At 46.2% G+C, this 21,500-nt stretch overlaps 1 protein-coding gene across 1 annotated transcript in view; it reads right to left on the bottom strand.

The window, feature by feature from the left end:
- ZSWIM6 (zinc finger SWIM-type containing 6) overlaps window positions 1-21,250 on the bottom strand; it is a 105,191-nt gene extending 83,941 nt beyond the window's left edge. Inside the window, exon 1 of the mRNA XM_088533160.1 lies at window positions 20,720-21,250. Coding sequence (XP_088389286.1) covers window positions 20,720-21,206 — 487 coding nt within the window. The 5' untranslated portion in view covers window positions 21,207-21,250. The remainder of the gene's footprint in view (window positions 1-20,719) is intronic.
- Window positions 21,251-21,500: the final 250 nt, after the last annotated feature.

The raw sequence follows: 21,500 nt of genomic DNA, 5'->3' as shown, positions 1-21,500 counted from the left end.
AAGAAATAAATTCATAAGTGGGGAAAAAACAACTTCACTGAGCATAAACAAAGGCTAAAACTTCAACTGCAAGGCTATAAATACATACATATATATATACACACATATATATATACACACACACACACAATCAACACGCCAGTCATCCATTCATATGTCACCCTTCTCCTTAAACCACAGCTACATGTACTTCTCAATTGCAATCCAAAAATAAAGTGACCATGAGTAATTTAAAGGTGTTTTTTACAATGACAACAAAAACAATAACAGACTCTACATGTAAGTTTTGGAAAATAAAACACATTGCAAAATGTGCTAATCTTTTCTTATTACATTAAAGAAAGAACTCCTTCCTATACTATCCATCTCAAGATGGTATCTCAAGTATAGGTACATCTAGTTTAGCAGTCATATATTGTTATCCATTCACTTGTATAGAAACGCTTCTTCTATAAGCTTTACTGTACACAGAAAAGTCACGTTTAGACTTTAAAAAATGAGAGCTTTTAGACCACCTAAAATGTAGTAGTTAACTATAGCATGCAAAAGAGAAGATGTCATCAAACAAAAACTTCTCCAAGAGATGATCTTTAACTCCTCCTTACTCAGATATTGCTCTGCTCAATATATTTTGCGGGGTCAGATAAGGAGATAATTTGTATTCTGTTTGCAGCCAGAGCCTCTGAACTTCCAGACTGAAGAAAGCAAATGACTTCCACTAGGCTGTACCCCACCAAGATCTACAGTGAGTGGGACTCGTGCTCCAGAATAGAGCAGGAAAAAAAAAATTAAACTTCAAAACATGATCACTATTTACAGCAATCTCCATGGTATCTGCATCCCAGTTTAAAAACATGATTTTTCTTCCTGCCTAACAGTTATCCTCCTTTTCAGGCAAAATCTAAGTATGTCAGAGGAATAAAGGAATGTAGGATGTTTTATAAGGCTCTCTGCTAACCAAATGTAGTTGAGATACCAAGAATATTTCTCAAAGCTACCTTGGGATTTGGTCAGTTTAACAGATGCTCTTACTGAGGGCAGGACAATTTGTCAGTCCCAGCAGTCAGGTTGCTCTGAACTCAACTGTGCCAGATCACTGGGTGCGTTACAGAGATCCAGGACCCTAAGTTACCACAGGCGCAGACCCAAGGAATCTACTTAGGGAGAAACCCTAAATAGCTTTTTAGGAAAAAAAAAAAAAAGGCATTTTCAGGCACTGGCTTTAAACTAATAGGAAATCTCAGGAAGGAATCTGATAAAATACTTGATTCCTAAGTAGTTTGCATGGATTGCCTGATCAGTTTGCCATGTATGCCTGCCAATACTCTTCAATCTTCATGGAGAGTTCAAAATCTCAGAAACAAAACTGCTAGCCCAGGATTCTCCCAGAACTCTCCCAGGATTAACTCTGCCAAAAACTCGACTCAAGAGTTTCAACCCTCAACTACTCACTTTTTTTTTTTTTCTCTTTTAAGGAGACAATAGGCCTGAACTATATTGATAACTATCCAAAAAATTTCTAAAGCTTAAATTCAGCTGCCAGCAAAGACGCCATCAAATGTGGTTAATGCCTGCTGAAAGATCTGAAAGGTTCAAAAGAAGAAGGGGTAGAGTTGTTTTTGTTTAAAAAATCTCTTGTTAAAGCTCATTCTTCATGGAGCAGTTATTTCATGAAAGAAACCAGCAAGGGCCTGTTTTTTTTTAAAGAGGTTTTAGTGCCAACAAATACAAACATGAACCAAGTGATTAGCTACATAACTACTGTTGAATTACACACTTGTCCACACAGCTAGGCATAAAACACTCTTAGCATAGGACTACAAGGGTTTCCATTTTCAGTGAAAAGTAGTTTCAAGTTCTTCAATAACTTATCAAATTTCAGTAAGTCTCATATTGGCATTGTAGGCCTCAGAGCACATGCAAATCCTGTAAATTCAATTTAAGGCCCATCAACACTGCCAGAGTCCATGTTCTTTAGCTGCAGATGTAGCCAAAGCTGCCTTAAACCCATGTTTCTACCATTTCTAGCTATTACACACAGCACAAACACATACATCCTCTTGATACTGCACAGCCCCATCTCTATAAAGGCAATCACATTATAAACTGACAATGAAAGTTCTATTTTAGTTCTATTTTAACTAACCTTAAACTTTGCATTTCTTCACAGGATGTTTCATTTCAAGAACTGAAAGTAGCCCCTGAAGAAGGTAAAACTTCAGACATACAATGCACAAGGGATCAGTTCTTTCCTGTCAACAATCATTTGTTCTACTCAAGTAATACAAACTACAAAATCTTGTGGATGACGTAAGAAAATACTGTGATGAGAGTCGTTGACAACAGACTTTACCTTCCATTTGATACAGATGAACACGGTACTGAAAAATTAGAGGAGAACTCCAGAGGAGGAAGACTGGTGATACCACCATCCAACTAAAGGGATCCCTGAGGAGACGATGACTTTCTGAGCTCAAGTAATGCTGCTCTCTGCAATCTAGACAGTGCCTTCAGTAGGTAACAGAGTTTGCCATGAGCAAGATAGGAAGAGTGTGTTGCCTCAGCAACAGAAACCTTGGCCTGGTGAGGTCTTGGCCTGGGTACAGAACGATTGCCATCTGTGATCTTGTTCTATCAGAGACAGTTCAACTCTATCTCCCATACAGAAGGGCATTTTGAATGGTATAATTCGCTGTATCTTTTCCGTGGAGCATGCTGTGTTTTGATAGTCCTATACATAATAAGTCAGTGAACTGTTCTAACTCAACAGCTTTTCAAATATGCACTATGCCCTTTAAGAAAAGAATCCTAAAATGTGACAATCTCTTGCTCTTCATGGACAATATAGTTGAATAATTGCAAAGCAGAGTAATCTAAAAGCAGCAAAAGAGCTGGGGGAAAAAGGTGGCTGTAACCAATTTTAAATTGTTTTCTATTGTTCGATGAACACACTGCATCTTATCCCCTGTAAAAGCAGCTTGAGCACTCAAGTCTGCTGTAAGCAGGCTCAATGCCTACTGCCTGCAAAACATGGAATTTAGGCCTGTGCCATTTTTGGGGAGATTGAGTGATATGGGACAGAATAAGATTAAATCCACTTCAACAAGTAATACTAAAATGACTGATTCTAATTGGTTAATTATTTTCACATTCCATATTCAGTATCTGCTAAGTTCCCAACAAAATATTAAACTCAAATTTTACTTTCAGATCACAGTTCAGCTAGGTTGACAGTTCTTTTCCAGGTCTTCAATAGTTCACATTTTAAAAGCAGGTCATGTTAGAAATACTCTTTAAATTGCACAAGTAGCCTGCACTTTTGGTTTTAAGGTGGTAGAGTTAGTGACATAATTTACAAACAGTAATACAAAAATATCTGCTCGATAATCATGAAGGTTGTAATTTCTTTTTATTATCACGACAAAGCAATTTGTGCTGAGGAAATGAGCAAGCTGGATTATACAAGGCTGCCCGGCTGCGTTCGTGCACTTGCTGTCCGTACGTCACGGAGCCTGCGCAGCTGCGCCGCTCCGCAGGGCCCTGCGCTCCAGCTCTGCCCCTGCCTGGAGAACTGGATGGGATTCCTCCCCGCACGGCCTCCCCCAGCCCCGTCACACGCCGCTTCAAAGCGGCACATGCACTTCTGGAGCAACTGCTCCAAGCAGGGCTGCCACGCTGCATGGTTAAATGACAGAGTAAACAAACAGCTTAAGAGTTAAACCAGTCACGCAGCAGATCAAGGGTTAGTAGGAATGATTTAGATATGTAGAAAAAATAGGGGGAGCCGAGCAGCATTCCTCCAAGGTTATCTAAGTAATGATACATATGCAAAGTAAGAGGTACTGTGGCTGCGGGAAGGAGCATTACAAAAGCAAGCACATCAAGATAGTGGTTTACAAACATCAGGGGTTGCTTTTTTTGAATGAGTATTTCCAAAACACTCCCACGCAATGCCAAATTCAGGAAAACTCAACAGCTCTGAGACCTACAGGGTTTATTTATTTAATCTAGTTTCACCCTTGTGACCCCCCTCCCTGCCCCATTCCCCACCACATGACAAATCACACCATTTGTGCCACCAGTTCCTTGCCTTTATTTCAAAGGAATCATTTTGTTCATTATAGCATGTTTTTTTTCAATCCAAAAAGCAGCACCAACTTTATTTGCTAAATATTAACATTGTTCAGACAATAATGTAAAAATAAATCCCTGCATTGCAGTAACACGCTATTTGGGGAGCTTAAGTTTCCAGCTATGTTTGATTTGCACTCACGCTGCCAGCTGCCCTTACACTTGTGCTTCTTGAGGGGAAGAAGCCTTCCCCCCTTCCCCAAAGGTCTTTGCTGGGCCCAGAGGCCAGCTCACCTTACCCCTGAAGGCCCTCAGAGCTTTTCTCAGCTGTTCACACAATAAACAGCTGTGGGGGCATGGAAAACCTATTAGTGCTGCCTGAAAAATGAAAGCTGGCAGGCAGTTACCGTACGTATAACCAAAGAAAAGTCTCCCAAACACCTGAGCATTTCAATATATTCGCAAAGATCCTTTTCCCCTCCTTCATTCCCGCATCTGTTTGTGAAAGCCCTCAAAATTACTCTGTGCAAACAGCATGATAAACTTAAATAACCTCAGAGTGCCAAAAATAGGATATTCCCCTGCTAAGTGCTAACATGAAATGCAAAAACCTTAGCAAGGGAAGCATCAGAATTGTCGTCAGCCCATAGGGTTAATGAAGCCTTTCCTAGAATTGCATTCCTGTTTTATGTAAAATGCTAGGTGGGCTGATACAAATCTAAACATAGGGCAGATGTACATACACTCTGAATTCTGTGACAGCTGAAAAAGCCCTTCCTGCTTTTACATGCAAACTCAAAAATTACACAACTTTCAGTGAACAGTTAAAAAGCCACAGATTCCTTTTGCTTGGTATATTTTTCACTCTAAAATAACCTGTCAATTATGCTACAGTTTCTGCTTTGAGATTTTTTTAGGCATAACATCAAGCTTCAAATGATGACCAAGACACAGCACACGCATACTTTATTCCATTTTCTGAGGAAACATTCTTTCCTAAATGACCAGGCTGAGGGAAGTCCAGCTATTTCAACTGCCAATTGAGAGAACTCAGATTTGTCATTTGAGTTCCGTTCATTCTGTCTGCATGCATCAGCTTGCAGCAGGGCTTGTCAAGATGTGCCGAGCTGTATTCAGAATAATCAGAGCACAACATATAAAGCTCGCAATCATCAGGAATGTATTTCAAGTTTTATTAATTAAGAGTTAAAGGACCTCAAAACATTCACAACTTTATTGCATCTAATGAGGTCAATGTCACATTCTGCTTACAAAATCAGGAGGTCTAGATCTGAACCATCTGTGCTTAGCAGCGTCATCATGATAAAAACAGCATGGGGTTGTTCAGCTTTGCTTCTTCCTCTTGTCATTTCTATATGGTGAAGGAAAAGAGAGAAGGAAAAGACAGAAGGAAAGCACCATGAAGCTCATGACGCTTGAGTATCCAAGGCTCGTGGTAAGTACAGCGTGGACCTGTATACTCACCATAAGTCATCAGTTAAAATAGATCTTCTTTCTTCTGAGAAAACTATAATTTCCAGAATTGGCACATTGCTTTTAGTGTCTTGATTTACTAATCATTTGCAACTGTCTTAAATCAAGACTAGTCATTCCTATCTAAATGCAAGTTTCATACACTTCATTTGAGTGAAAAATGTTCTGAAGTATCCCAACAGCTAAGGTATCCATGAGTTTACACAAAACACATCCTTATTTGCTTTATCACCTGGGGAATTCTGGGGAAGACCCTACCTCTTAAAGAGCATCTCAGTGTTCCAGGCTAGTCAATTTTAAGTACTGAGCTAAAAAGAAACAGGATTCAGGAATCCTGAATCCATAACAAATTCAACACTATGGAAGCCTTTCAAATGATTTTACACACTTTTACAATCTTCTGGGATGTGTTTAACAGAAAATCTGTGGTGAAGGCAATTTCATGAGCCCCAGACCCTAGTCTGTGCACAACTATCTTTAAATGTATCCATCTTTAAAGAAGCTGCTGGATGAACCAGACCTGCCACCTGCACAGCATGAATGACGGCAACCGTGTGGTCTGAACTCACACAGCATCAAAGTGGATAGAACTACAAGGAAAAAGTCGGCAGTATCTGTCACCAAAGCCAATACAACCTTTCTCCTATCTTCATATTTTAAAATCAGAGAGATGTTAGACTTGTCTTAAACTTGTCTACTAGGCCAAACAAGTTTGCACAACTTCCCCTTGACTGCAGGAACAAAAACTAGGCAGGGGCACAGCTGGTCACAGGTTCACTGCTCTGGGGAAACTGCCCTGTGGACGGTCTCCCAGCTCAGACTGGAGTCTAATCCAGGGCACTTCACTCCTTGGTGGCAAGGGGTCCACTGGCTTCCAGGAAGGTGTGAGACAAAGTTCTGAGGGAAGGAAACTGCAGTGAGCAGCTGACATGGAGCAGCTTCCGAGCCTGCGCCACAGCAGCGTTCCCACCTCCAGCTGGCACACGGGTGGTGACGCGGGAAGGCTTCGGGAAGCAGGGCACAAGCAAGTCACACTCACTGATCCAGCTGTGTGAAATTCTAAACGTCTGAGTAAATTTGTGCACAAAGAACTACATTTTCAGGTTTGGGTTTTTTTTGGTGAGTGACATTTTTCACTCAGTCCAAAGCATTGATGAGAACATCTATTGTGAGCAACATCCGTTCCACCGAGAGTCAAACCCACTGATTTTTAAGCTTTGGAGATTTGTGGAGGCTTGTTCATTTATAGAACACAGAGTTCCAGGTTTTTAACCCATTTAAATGTTTTTCCAACAACATAATGTTTTTTCACTGAGGAAAAAAGTACTCAAAATGAAGAATGAAATATTCCTAGTTATGTACAAAACACAATACTTTCCTTAAACCATCCTAACTTCTATCACGATCTTTTATTTGGGTAAATATAGTAGAAGTTCAAATTCACCCATAGAAAATGGAAAATTTAAGAGTTTCACCAAGAGAAATGAATCCCACAAACATCATTCTTCCCCTCCTCCCCCATCCAAACCCTGCAAGCCATCTACCCCTCCTGGGAGAGCACTTCTGACATTGGTTACATCTTAACCAAGCTTCAAAATGGAACATTTTTGTTTCATCTGATTGCCTTGAAGAACTTCTTGTATTACATAGAATTGCTCCTTCTCCTCTGCTAGCTTTATGCGAGCAATGACACTCACACATAGTTCAGTTCACTCTTTTAAACAGAGTTTCCCCCCATTGTATTTGTCTTCAAAACAGCAAAGAGGAAGTGGGGGTAGAAGAGGATGAGTTCGAAGGAAGACAGTTGTGAAACCATCCTAATTGGGACATGGACTCAGTATACACAGCTCTAAGTGGAGGAAGGTTCAAGCTAACATCCCTTTAGGGAACCTGGCCTGCAGAAATCATGGTGGTCTCACAAGTGAGACATTAAACACCTGTGATCAGCCTGAAATGATTTGCTAGAGAATCACCATCTAATTCAGCATGCAAGTCAGCAGTGCAGTGATGGAGCAGGAAAGATAAGACTGAATAAACTCCACATTCCCCAATGAGAATATATTTGGTTTACATGCTTAGATAAACACATACATTAATGACAATAAACACCATCTGCAGAGGCTAGGAAGGAAACTAGACACTTCAGTCAGGACTGGAGGTCACATAGGCTGCTTTCCCGCAGCAGGCAACTAGGAAGGGCAGAGTACTCCAAGGAGAGCACAGTTTAAGGGCCAGGTTCTCACCTAGGCAGCCTTACGACCACAGGCAGACCCCCCCATCCCCTAGGCAGAGCTATAGGAAGGCTCTAGGAAGCAAGTAACCTGGATCAGTCTGTTCCCACTGGAACAGGAAGAGCCAGGCATCACCTTTCATCTCCCCCAGCCCAGGCAGTTAGGAAAGCCCCAGCATCCCATCCCATCCCAACCAAGCAGACACGCACAGCCCCACCTCACCTCTTCCCTTCACAGGGAAGGGAGGCCATTCCAATAGGGCTTTCAGTGCCCTTCCTGCCCCCCATCAGCCATAGGGTTGCTCTGTCCTGGGTCACATCCATCTGGAATATATCACACATCTGCTTCAGTCCTGAAGACAGGTCATGTCTTCATGTAACGGGACTCCCTTCTAGGAACAGCTCTCCATCCTAGCACAGAAGCAGCAACATCCTGCTTAACTGCTAGTTCACATGGGAAGTCACAAGGAAAGTGACTCCTCCCCCAAAATAATCTATTTTAGATTCTCAGTGAGGTCCATATCAAAACATCTCAGTTTAGAAGCAGTAGCATTGCCCCCAATACCAGCCCTACAAGCTCAGCCTGAGATTTAAGTCACACTACCATTTCCTACCATTACTGGCATCCCTACCTGGAATAAGCCTACAGGCTTCGGTGAGGCTGCAGAGGCGCCCTAAGGAGCCAAGAGGGGAATCCAGCTCCCTCTGAGCCATGTGGGTTGGGCAGGGCTAACAGAACAAAAAGCTTCTAACACTTATTTTAGCAACTTAAGTCAACAGCTATGAATGAAAAATAAGAAACACGCAACCTGGTCACCCTTTAACAACTAGGGAATAATAGGGGGACAAAATTGCTTTGAAAGTCTCTCACACACAGGTATGCTGAAATGCAGTTCCGTCTCACCAGCATAAGCAACATTTGAACTTGGAGGCAGGGAAAGGGGGAAAAGGCAGCAGCTGTTGCAAAAGCAGATGCAGAAATAAGCAACTAAGTGAGTACATCACTATTGTCTTTCCCTTTTCTTGTACTCTTCAGGTAAACATTTGTCTGGCTTTTTAACCCACTGTGGTAAGAAAGGAAAAAAGCAGGGAAGACTACAGAAAGACACACTCACACGTTCACCTTTCAAGTCAAAGTTTAACAGGGAAAAAATACTATGAATGAATAGGTGTGGAAGACGGATCTCCCTTACCCCCAACTGCTACAAGCCCAACACACATCACATCCATTCCAGTCTCTGGAACAATCAGGTCACCTTTTGCCAGGAGCAAATTCCCAAGCATGACAGCCATCTCCTTCCCAGGCAGCAGCCAGGGCTTCATGATCCTCTCACACTTTCCTGCACCACCCCCTCTTCCCATTTCCTCTCTCTTGAATGAACAGTAGCATTTACATGGCCAATCTACAAGGTAAAACTCACCTAGTGAAATCTGAGCCCTCAACCAGCCAGTTCTCCCTGGCTCTCCATGGAGCTATGTGAACCTTGGCAACACCATGAGAGCTGGATAAGGGCAGTGTCCCTTTGGTAGGGGCCTGCCTCGAAGACAGCTACAGAAAACATGAAACCTTAGAATGAAGTGCACACGATGAGTGAGGCCGGAAAATGAGAATCATGAAACCTTTTCAGAATACACACTTATAAACACAGCAATGCCTTCTCTGTTCCAAGGTTACACAATGAGGCACAGAGTCGTGAGTCAGAGCACAGTACATGAGTCAGTTATTTCATTTACCATATTCATGACTGGAGTATTTCACAATGGGACACGTTTATTTTGATGGGCCTGTTTCGGAGCCCGTCCTCAGAAGGGTTCACCTAGTGACAGCAGGGAGCACGTTGGCTAGAGGCGGCTCCCGGAGAGCAGCGAGCGCGGAGTGCGAGGAAGCGGCGGCGGCGCGGCTCTGGCGGCAGCAGCGGCAGTGCGGCTCCGGCGGCGGCAGCGCGGCTCCGGCACGCTCCCTGCGGCAGCAGCCTCCGCAAGGAGGAACGTGCCCAAACCCCGGAACAGGGAGGGGAGGAGCGGTAACATTGCTAAACTGTAACTGGAAATACACTTGCAGCTTGCCTCAGAGTAAAGGTTTATGGCCTTTGTCATTTATAATCTTTGTAAAGAAACCTACGGTTACCCGACTCAGAACAGAGACATCAGGCTTATATTTTAAACCTGTATTTACAGAATGCTTAGACCGCCGGTCTCAGCCCTTGATCAGTCCATCTCCGCAGGCTCCCAGCAGCTCCCACGCTCCCTCGGCGCCGGCAGACGCCCCTTCCCGCGAGGTGCCTCCGCAGGCCTGCCCGAGCGCGCGCCGGGATGAGCCGGCCGCGACCACCGCTCTGCCGCACGCGCGGCCACCGCCGCCACGTGCACGGAGAGCCGCCTCTGACAAGCTCCACGACAGCCACTTGCTCAAAATGCACATGGTTCCCTAGGAAAGCAGGCTGACCCCAAGCCGGGCAGCGCTCCTGCCTGTGAAGGGGGCTGCTCAGGCGCTGCCAGCGGCGCGGGCGGCAGCGAGCTCTGCAGGGGACAGCACCAGATGCCTCCAGCCTGTGCTCAGCAGCCTCCTGCTGACTTGTGCTACCCAAGCCACCCGCTGAAGATTAAGTCGCAGAAGTCCAGCTCAGGGCACATCACCTCCAGGCCACACTGCAGATACCCCCAACACTGCACTTACACAGGGACTTCCCACCACTAAACTACATATGTTGTTAGCACAGCCTTTTTGCACTGCTGCCATGGCCTTGACCCATCACTCACCCCCACCATCCTCCAGGTACCTCCCGTCAGAGGGGCTCATGTCACACCAGCTTCCTCCCAACACTCTGCCATCTCACTGCCCAGTAGCCAAGGACACAGAGCTCTGTCGGGGATGAGTTTCCACCACTGATCATCACCTGGTCCTGATGCAAGGGCACCCACTGCGGCTACCCTCACTGAGGTCTCCAGCAACCATCCTTCTGGATGTGACGTTTCAGGATTTGGATGCTTCTGCCTTTTAGCGCTTCTATAGACTGATGAGAAGAGTTCTGAACTTTTGACTTTTACTGGCTTTTGTGGTTCTCTCTGTACTTCCTAAAAATCACAGCTTAATGTCTCACTGCACAGTCACCCTCCTCTGCTTCCTCCTTTCAATAGATGTTTCTCAACAGTTGTCCCTACCTCTTAACTTCCGTTTGTTATTCAAGAAGGGAGAGGAAGTCAGACCTCATTAAAGCCAGGGATTCACTAAAGCGCTCGCCCATGATTCACATCTCCCTCCATTTATCCAGGCTAACATTTCACTAGCTATCGTTTCACATGTGTGAGTAATCAGGAAGTAGCAACTTGGATCTTACTGCCATCTTGCTCCTTGCAGGGTTGCTCTGTATTGACAGTGCTCAGTTTTCTGGCTACATCAGCACCCTTTCCCGTCCCTCCTTCTCCTGTGCAAACATAAGCCTTTTCTTTCAAACTTGTGGAATACATATAATCCTAAAATGAAAAGAACTGTCAAGAATGCCTTAAGCCTAAGCCACTTATTGCTTAACTGAAACTACAACAGTTTAACTCTACTTTTTACTAAAACAAATCTAGTTTTATTCTATATGGGATCCTATCAATATACACATAACTCTATGAATAAATCTGTTTCAAGCGGTTACACAAAACTAAGCCAATGGCTCTGTGTTACTGTTGTAACTACAGAGCCTCTGTGACCCAAGAGAAGCAGTTTCCACTTGTGCTAAACTGGAAGCAATGCCTGACAAGTGCCCTGCAGACAGAACAGAAAGTTGGCACTTCCTAAGAAAGAATATTTCCTCAGTGCCAGACACCTTACATCCCAATTTCAGTTTCATAAATCAAATGGAAGAAGAAAACATACAGAAAACCCAATTCATAACCCTAAGCACCTTTTATGGCTTCAAATGCTACATGACAGTCAAGCTTGCCTGTTTGCTGTCCATTTTCAAGGCTCCGTTTCATTTTGTAGGAAAGAATTCATCAGCTTCCAAGCCTTTGCCAATACCCACTGCCAGGAGATCAGATAGAGCAGGCTTTGGACAGTATCCTCACTAAATACACCTCTTCCAGGATCTAGGGAGCTCTCCTTGAGCTCTCCCTTCCTACAGACATCATTACTTCCCCACTTCTCCTAGCCCTCCATCCATAAAGGTCAGCCCAGCATTTTACTATCTTTCTTCTCTTCAAAAAGATGTGCCAAACTCTTCTTTACTCCAAAATGCTTCCTCATTCCTGCCAAACAATCACTTACACTTACCATCTAGATCACTAGAAATTAATGCCTGTGAGTTATTGTCAGGGTACATGACCAATAATGTAAAGTTTGATCACTGAAATAAATGTCAGTAAAGCTAAGCACTATATAGCTTCTAAAATTTCTAACTAGCACTAATCAATTTATTGCCAGCTTCCTTATCGCACCGGACTACCAAGGCATCTGCTGCATCTAGTGCCATTTCTAGTCCCTGTCCCTCATTTCCAAGTAGCACCATCATCATGTGAAGCCATCTCTGTTCATTCCTGCATTTGGATTCAACTAGAACTGCATGATGACTCTCACGTATCTTGCAAGAATGAAGAGCTTAAAAACACAGTTACACATTTTGTATTGTCCTCATTCCTCTGCACTACAGGAAGCAAAACTGAAGCATCAAGCTTCTGTGTAATGCAGCTACACTAAATCTGGACACAGATACAGAATATAGTGGACTTGATATTTTATCCCCAAGACACTAATTGTAGTCAGCCTGCAAGGTTTTGGGTTACAACCTAAATCAATGGAGGAACTGAGTCTCAGTTTGCATTCACAGAAGCAGCAGTATAGCCAGTTGTCCCAGTTGTCACGGGTCATACCATAGTCTCTCATAATAAAAGCATTGCAGGATTCCTTCCTTAGTCAGGGTATTAAACAATCCATTCTGACTGTCAATTCTGCCCTGTTCTTCGACTGGTAAAGCTGGTGGGCAGCAGAAATAATGTGAAGCATCATGTGTCACACTTGGTGTGGTCACCGAGGCCAACTTGGCAAGGACTCAAGTGAGAGGTTTTCCAAGACGACTTCCCAGGCACCCAAAGCAATACAATGTATTCCACAAAAATAAGGGGGAAAAGCAGCACTTCACAGAGGCTACTGCAGTGCAAGTCATTCAGAGCTTCCTGCGAGATGCTCCATGCAACCTCACTAAAACTCCTGCTTTCCAGAAGATACCAGGAATAGTATCAGTGAACATTTCACTAATTTATTCTCAACGCAAGCATTCTATCCACTATTATATTATGCCCAAATCCAAGCTGACAAAGATGATCAGCTACAAGCACGTGAAAGCTTGGTGACACTACTTGCACGCACTTACACCCTCCACAGACGCACTCTCAAGCTCATCACTAATCACCAAATGTGGATTGATGCTCCATGAACTTTAGACAGGTCAAAATATTGAAGCTAAAAATTAAAAGTCAAAAAGACTCACCAGCTGCTCCTGACAAGGGTAAACCAGAAGGTGAGCTGAAAAGAGTTAGTCCTGTCTCTATGCTCAGCATGCAGAAAGACGAGCCACTAGCATGAAACAGGGAAAGTAAGCTTAAGCAAAAGTAAAGAAATCCAGAAGAGCCAAAGCCAGTAAAAACCTTTATCAAAAGTCTTGCTTTTAACACATGTTTAATATTAAAAGAACATAATTGCACCACATGTGAACTTGATCTATCTAGTATATTAAAAATTGTAAATTCATCTCACACTCTATAACTGTTTATCCAATTTTAAGTGCCTCAATGGTCAAGTGTTCTTTCTATCATGAGTCAGTATAAATTAAACATTGTAGTCAGCTGCACCACTCCTGCCCAGTTCCTGCACAGTATTTGCATTACCACCGGCTGTCAGTAACCAGTTAGCAGTTCAGCTTGGCACACATACAACAAAGTGTCTCGTTTCTTAGAAGTCATACAGCTCCACAACATTTGATTTTCTCAGTCTTTAAAATGATTGCTTGGATGTAATTAACTTTTGGCCCAAAAAAGAGAAAGTCACAATAAAGATATATTAACGCCTACTTCTGCGAGTTTTTTCCTATTATGTGTTTTCCCCCCACATATTTTTCAGACATAACGTATTAGAAGTCTGACACCAATTAATAATGAAAGATGACTTATGTAAACAGGCAGATTGTTAAATAAAGCAGGACAAAAGGTAAGTCACCTGAATTTTTAGCACATTAATTCAGTAAATGAGCTTCCGATTTATCTGATCAGCTAGCTCTACTAGTGTGCATTTAAGCTCACTGACAGGTCTTACAGCATTCTTCCAATTAACGTCAGGCCTTCGCAGCCATTGCCCATGCATTTGCAAAGCAAAAGTCTTCCAGATATTTCAAAAATTGTCATATGCACTCGCCTGCAACAAGGAATACAGGGTTAGAATGAAAAAAGAAAAAAGCTTGCCTTTCTAAAGTAGGTGATAGAGCACATTGGTTATTTTGGATGGACTCGACTTTTCCTCCACACCTTGGATTTTTTTTCAGTTTTCAGAAGAGTTTAATCAAATGTAGGTAAAAAGTCTACAACAAGAGACACTCCAGTCTGCCCAATTGTGCCGAATCAGAGAGGCCTTTAGCAGAAGCACTAAGTTCCTACCAGAGGCCTTTTATCACTTCTGACTTAACCACACAGGAATCCTCTGCTCCTCAGTTCCTATTAGCAGGCTCCACTCCCCTGCTCTGCTTACACATCTGCAGCATTAACTCAGGAAAAAGCTATTTCCAGACAGTGACTTAGACAACATCCTGGCCCTCAATGGAGGGGCGAACGCCAGGACAGACTCGGCGCGTGCGGCCACCGCGGCGAAGGCCGCGCGGCGCCGCCTCAGGGGCCATGGCGGGAGTCACGGCGGAGGGCAGGGGGCAAAGCGGCGCTCGGCGCCCACGGCCCACAGCTCCGGGCATGCAGGTCACCGCGGGGTATGGAGCCATGGCAAGAGCTACCTACACAGCCAGCACAGAGCGGCGTTTTACAGAGGCCGTTTGGATAGCAAAGCAAGAGGAAAAACTGGAAGTTCGAGGAGACGGATCTCCCAGAACAACAAGTGTAGCCGTTGGACAGTGCTCAAGTATTCACATGCTCTCAGGCTGACTGCATTCCAGGCAATCAGAATTCACATTAAATCTGTGCCCTTGTTACAGATGAAAGCTCTTCAAAATTTCAAATTAGTTCCTGTCACTGGCAGCATATTCAAAAATTAGGATAGCTTTTGTCAGGTTAAATAGCTTTTATTTTTGTTTTTAAACTGCATTGAATTCTCCCACCTAGTCCCAGGAGAAAATCTGCTAAAGAGGAAAAGTTAAAGGGTGTCAACTGCATTCCTGAATGACCAGCAGTATTTTGTTACTAAAAACTCTGGGTATTTTTTTGACGTAACTAGTGCCTAGATGGGAGGTTGCACTAGAATTGAATCCATAGTGATGTGTGTGCAATCCAGCACACTACACCTTTCACCAGTAAACATACACTTCCTCCCATAATAAACAGATTAATTTTATGTTAGGAGCTGTCACTTAATCCTATAGAAAGATTCATTTTAACAGGTTTATAAGAAAAATAGCAAGCACTATGAGAAATCACAGTATCCAGGAATAAGCAGGGATTTTTAAAGGAACCAATTTATCCGGTGCTGACTTTCAAAGAGCTTTCAGCCTATCCTGACGTAGGGATTTGCCTTTAATTAATTGTGCATCTCTGAAAGTCAGACAGGGGGTGGGAAAAGGAAGGAAGGAGAGAAGGGAGGAAAAAAGCCTCAGCTGCTGACATGACAACTGGCTCCTGTTCATACCAAAACATCTGACCCTATGCAGAGATGCAATCACTTTCCTAAAAAGAAAGCAAGATTTGGAAGTGAAAATTGTTTACTCTGAAGTGAAGAAAGCCTTGAAATTAGGGAGGAAATGAAATAAGAAACCCAAAAATGGATGTAAAACAAATAATGACTTTTTTAGGTCAATATAAATGTTTCTATAAAAGGTGCTTGTGTTTTAAATATTTTAATGGAAAATGATTTGCAGATCATTACTACTTCCGTTCTAGAGTTACTTCAGAGAAGAAACAACACTAATCTTTTAAAGACTCAGTCCACACTAACAGTCACAAAGAAAGTAGAAAGTTCAATTTTCACCTTTTGGAATGTTTCTAAAATACTTTCTCTTGAAATTCAGATTTGATACTTTGGGAAAGATTTTTAAAAGCATGAACTGATTTATTAGTTTTCCAAGTTAAGTAGCCTGATCTTGAAAGAAAACTTTTTAGGTTTCCAAAGAAATTATTCAAGGTCAAGGATAGTACATTAGAGCACACATGCATACACACTGAAAATAGCTTGTGTGTCCCCTAATTAATGCATTGCATTCCAAATCTAACAAGGAAACTGGAATGCACTCAGATGCCTCTCCTTCAGGAAGAGATTTATTTTAAAATGAGTTCACTGATTTCTGTTCTGGAACTCAGATATATTGGGAAATATTACTTAAAGTGAACTGAAACTGGAATCACTGCAGACATTTTTGCAAGACTGTAATCATCCTGGAAGCTATTCAAAAAAAAGCCCAGCAAGAAGTCAGACATCATTTGTTTACTCCCCTACCACAATATTGTATTAACAAATTCTGGATTACTTGTTTTAGTCATACATTCCTAACCAAACCCCAACATCAGGCCAACTGCTGAAGAAACCCTGGTTGTTTCTTCGGCAAGTCAGCACACACCACCAGCTCAGCCTATTTGAGGAGGACAAGAAGGTCAACACAACCTCTCCCCTTGGAAAAGCCACCACCCCTTCCACTGACGTTCAGAACCACGGGAGACCAACAAGTTAACGCAAAACAGCTCCCGGAATGGCAGTCTTGGTTGAGTCATGCCATTTAGCACTACTTATATTAAAAAACTCTTTTACTGTATCTGCATAATGTATAGGTTTCATCAACAGTCAGGTGCATGCTTTAGTGGAGAACATGATGTCTGCCAAAAGGAGCATTTCCATTCATAGCACACGGGTGTTCAAGCCACCTCCACTAAAATACACAGTGTCATTTTATCAACGGAAAGGTGTTTCATGCAATACCGTTGGCACAAGAACAATCAAGCATTACATTTATGAAACAAATTCCATTTGCCTTGCTTGCTCTACAATTTCAGGTGAGCAAAGATGGCTATAAAGAACAACAAAAAAAAATTACTTGAATCATCATCTTTGGAAAGGATCTGAAAGTTGCTGATCACAACAGACACAGACTGCGTTCAACCAGAAAGACAGAGAACGGTAACCAGCATAGTCCTCTAAAGATTCCAGTTCCTGGTAAAAAATAATAAGTAAAGGGGGGCTTCTCCTGGTTCTGAAAGATGTTATCAAGTTTTAGCTCATATTTGAAGGAAAAAAAAAAAAGAAGGAATAATTAGTTATAACACTAGATGATAAAAAGACCTGAATAGGAAGATAAATACTTCTCATTAAAAGAAAATTGAAACAAAAAAATCACAAGTGTTTTAACTTCATTTAAGAATCAACTAAGGAAATATCCAGAGAGTTCAAACAATTACTTAACACCTGAGAAATTTTTCTTTTTAGTTACATCCCCCAATCACATCCCACCTATAGGCTGAGGAAGATGAACCCCACAGTTCCACGCTGACAAATCTGCTCAGCTGAATCCTCTTCCAGAGGCAAGGTGGGGTTTTTCCCTATCTCCCAATATTAACATTAAAATCTAGAGCTGTGGTAAGCACTCGTGTAATTAATTCTTCACACTGTTTTCCTTCCCAAGCAAGTCCTGCTCTCCATTCCCTGCCTTGCCATCCCTACCCGAGGGACACGACTGCCGGGACGGTGAAGCCCCGTGCTGCCCCGTGAAGGGCTCTGACGCCTTCCAGGCCGTCCGGCACGAGTGAGGTCTATGCGGCAGAGAGGAGCCGACCTCCCACCAGAGAGGAGACCCTACGAGGACTTATGTGACGTATCAGACAAACCATGTCAAGAACGGTCAGCACCGTCTCCCCAGCCAGGCCCGTGCCAGCACACACGGTGATTTCCTCCCAGAATAGGTGCATTCAGACCCCAGCCAGGTCAGCTGCGCCGTGGAGGATGGCGCGTCTTCCCGCGCGCTCGCGGTACCGCCAGCAGCGCGCTGTACCCTGACACGGGAATAACCGCGGAGGCCAAACACAGCCCGCGTCGGCCGGAACGGGCCACGCGCTCCAGGCGCCCGCGGAAACGCAGCCGAACCGAGCGTGGGAGATCCCTAGTTTTCCTCCCACATTGCTGTATTTGCTCAATGCGCTTCTGTTTTAGACGGCAATTCTCACCAAAAATATTGAGTTTGAAATAGGTGGAAAACAAGTAGAGGAGAACAGCTTTGTTCTATATAGTTGAAAAGGGTTGTTTTAGAAGCCTGAATTCTGAATCTTTTTTAAATAGGTTAAGGAAAAAAAGAATCCTTTGGTTCAAACATACCACTGAAAAAAGAAGCGAAAAAGGTCATCAATAAGTCTAATGCAAATAGAGTTTTTAAACCAACTTCTTTTGAGAAAAATCTTTCAAAATAAAGCGACGCTAATTATGCTGGCGCAATATCATTTAACTTCAAAATGCACTAGCGGACAGCTTCTCTGCCTCATTATTAAAACTTACATGTATGACTAATACGCTACCTTGCTTTTACTTAGGATTTCCTGTTAATTTCAGATGGGAGACCAAAGTTAAAGGGAGCATAAAACAACCTGAGATGAAGAGTTCTAGAAAAAGAGCAGAAAATCCAGGTTTTAAGAATTCTGCTGCTTGAAAAGAGTTGCTATGATAAATCCAACTGAAGTTTTATACAGCTAGATTGCAAAACGTAAATTCCAGAAGCAAATGGCCCCATTAACTAGCTCCAAAAATGAAATTTATGCATCCCCCTCAGACATCAAATCCTGCATTCCCTACTTACCGCAATACTCAATGTAACAAGTAGGACTGTTAGGATTGATATGTAATAAAGTGTACTTGGTCCAATAACTGCACTTTTCCATAGCACAACAGTAAACATTGACAAGAGTTTCCATTACTCATACTGCAAAGAACATAAGTTCACATTTACATGGTTGCTAAACATGCACTTATAGGAACTCAGCGCTCGGTTCCTCTCAATGCTCCACAATGAGCCACATTATACAGCACCAGTTCCGCTCCCCACCCAGCCCAGGGCACTGCAGCTGAGTCTGCTCTCACACTCGCACCTTCCCCTTCCCCAGGGGTGTCCACCTGGCTGGTGACAGCCCTCGCAGCCCCCCGCACGCAGCTAGGCCGGGCCGTACCCCAGGGACGGCCCGAGCTGCCCCCGGGAAGCCAGCCTACCCGGAGCGCTCGTCCTGCTGCTCCCTCCGGCCAAGCCAGGAGCCTCCATCAGGGACACAGACACGCTGGGAATCACCAGGTCCCATTCTTTCTGCACAGCTTTGCAGAAGAGGCTCTTGGACATTTTCGGCAGCACGTATAGCACTTGTTTGGAAGGTGTTCAAGGGCTCTGGGAGCAGCAGGCAGCACTCGAGGCACATTCGTGCCTATTTTCTTTCTTCACATTGACCCCTGCCAACATTACTCAGCGTCCTCGCCTCTGAGGCCATACGAAAAGTTACTTTCCATCTCCAAAGTGCTCAGGGAGGCCTATCCCTGTGCCAGGGGCTGGCAGAGCAGAGCCCAAGCTGGGTCCCTTCCTCCCGGAGGAGGCAGCATCTTTTATTTATCGCCCCTCGGCTGTATTTTCACAGCGAATTCCTGCCTCAGACGCAATCAGCCAAGAAACCCTCCCTGTGTGCGCTCCTGTCATTCCTCATCGCTTGCAAACAGGATCAAGGGCGAGCAAGGGGGAGGAATCAAATAAAATGATAATAAAAAAGACAAGGAAGCCCGCAGTGCGGCCAAAGCGGCTCAGCCGGGGCGCGGGAGCCGCAGCTCTGCGCGCACCTTCCGAGCGAGGAAACTCGCAGCAAACTTGAGCTGATGAATAAAAGCGCGGCCGGGCCGGGCCGGGCCGTGCCGTGCCGGGCGGGCTGCGGGCGCCGGGGCCGCTGCGCGCGGCGGCGCCGCCGCTCGGGCCGCTCCGCGGGCCGGGCCCCGCGCCCGCCCTTTGTCACGGGCGCGTCGCTCCGCCGGCGCTGGGGACGAATAAAGAGGCTCTTTTGTCTCGCTTCCCCTTTCGGCGCGGGGGGATGGGGAGCGCCGCAAAACTGGAAAGGACGCAAATAAACATGGAAACGGGAACAAAGTGCCCGCCCCCCCCGCGCGCTCCGCGGGGCAGCGCGCCCCCTCCCCGCGCACAAAGCGCCGCGCACCGACACCCCCGGGCCCCGCCGCGGGGTCTCAGCGACTCCCCGGGAAGCGGCGGGGGGAGCGGGGGCGCCGCGCGCGCCCAACCCCGTGCCCCGGGGGCGAGGGGGGCGCCCGCCTCGGTGCGGAGCGGCGGCGGCAGCTTTGTTCGCCCGGCGGCGAAGCGGGGAGCGGCGGCCAGTCCGTGCCCGTGACCCCCCCCCGCTCCCCGCCGGCGCTGTCACGGGCGTCCCCGCGCCGCGCCCGGTCCCGCCGCTGCCGCCTTTGTTCGCGGCGGAGCCGCCGCTGCCCCGAGCGCCGCTGCCCGCCCCTTCCCCCCGCGCCGCCTTCTGCTGATTCATTTCCACCCGCGGCCGCGGTCCCGCGGGGAGGCGGCGGCGCCGCCGCTCCATTGTGGCCGCCCGGCGCGGGGATGACCCGCACCGCGGCGCGGGGGGGAAGGCGGGGGACGGCCGCGGTGACCCGGGGCAGCCGCGCTACGTGCGCGGGGCCGGCGGCGCCGCAGCGGGCAGGGCGGGGGTGGAGCCGGCGGGGGAAGCCGCTCGGGCCGCGGCGCGGAGCGGAGCGCGGTGACTCACCCACTTGCAGGACGTTATCGACGCAGCCGCCGTCGAGCAGCGCGATGCCCCTGCGGAAGGGCAGGCGGGGCTCGTCGGCGGCCGCGGCCGCGTCGGGCGCGGCGGCGACGGGGGTCTCCTCGGCGCCCGTGTTGAACGAGGAATACATGCAGATCTCGCGCTCGCTGCGCGGGAAGGACCAGTAGACGATGCGGCGCTGCACGGGCTCGGGGATGCGCTCGAAACGCTCCTCCACGCGCTGGAAGGGCCACTTCTCCGCCACGCGCCGCGCCGCGATGTCCAGCAGCGACTCGGGGCTCTGCGTCTTGCCGAGCGGCAGCAGCGCCAGGGCGGCCGCGGCAGCGGCGGCCGAGGAGGGTCCGGCGCCGAGCGCGCCGCCGCCGGGCCCGGCGCCGCCCGCGCGCTGTCCCGGCCTGCACGCGGCGCCGTAGCCGGCTCTGCAGCAGAGGCGCTTGGCGGCGGGAGGGAGATGACCGCGCTCCGCCATGATCGCGCCGCTTCTACGCGCCTGGCGGAAGTGCCCGTACCCTATAAACGGCACCAGGAAGCGGGCGAGAGCCCGGCGGCGGCACGCCCCCCTGCGCCCTAATATGGGCATGGAGGCGGGGCCCCCGCGCCTCGCCCACGGGACGGGGCGGGGGCTCTATGCAAATCGCCCCACAAACATAAATAGAGCGGCCAACGCGGGGGGGGGTGTCTATTTCCCCCATGACGTCACGCGCGTGGTGGGAAAAGGGGGCGGTGTCTCCGCCCTCCCCCCATTGGCCATGTAGGGACTGGA

This window comes from Tinamus guttatus, unplaced genomic scaffold (genome assembly GCF_059628265.1).
Source record: "Tinamus guttatus ecotype Peru unplaced genomic scaffold, ASM5962826v1 Tinamus_guttatus_pri_ptg000488l, whole genome shotgun sequence".
NCBI classification, from domain to species: domain Eukaryota; kingdom Metazoa; phylum Chordata; class Aves; order Tinamiformes; family Tinamidae; genus Tinamus; species Tinamus guttatus.
This window is presented reverse-complemented; position numbering and strand designations above follow the sequence as displayed.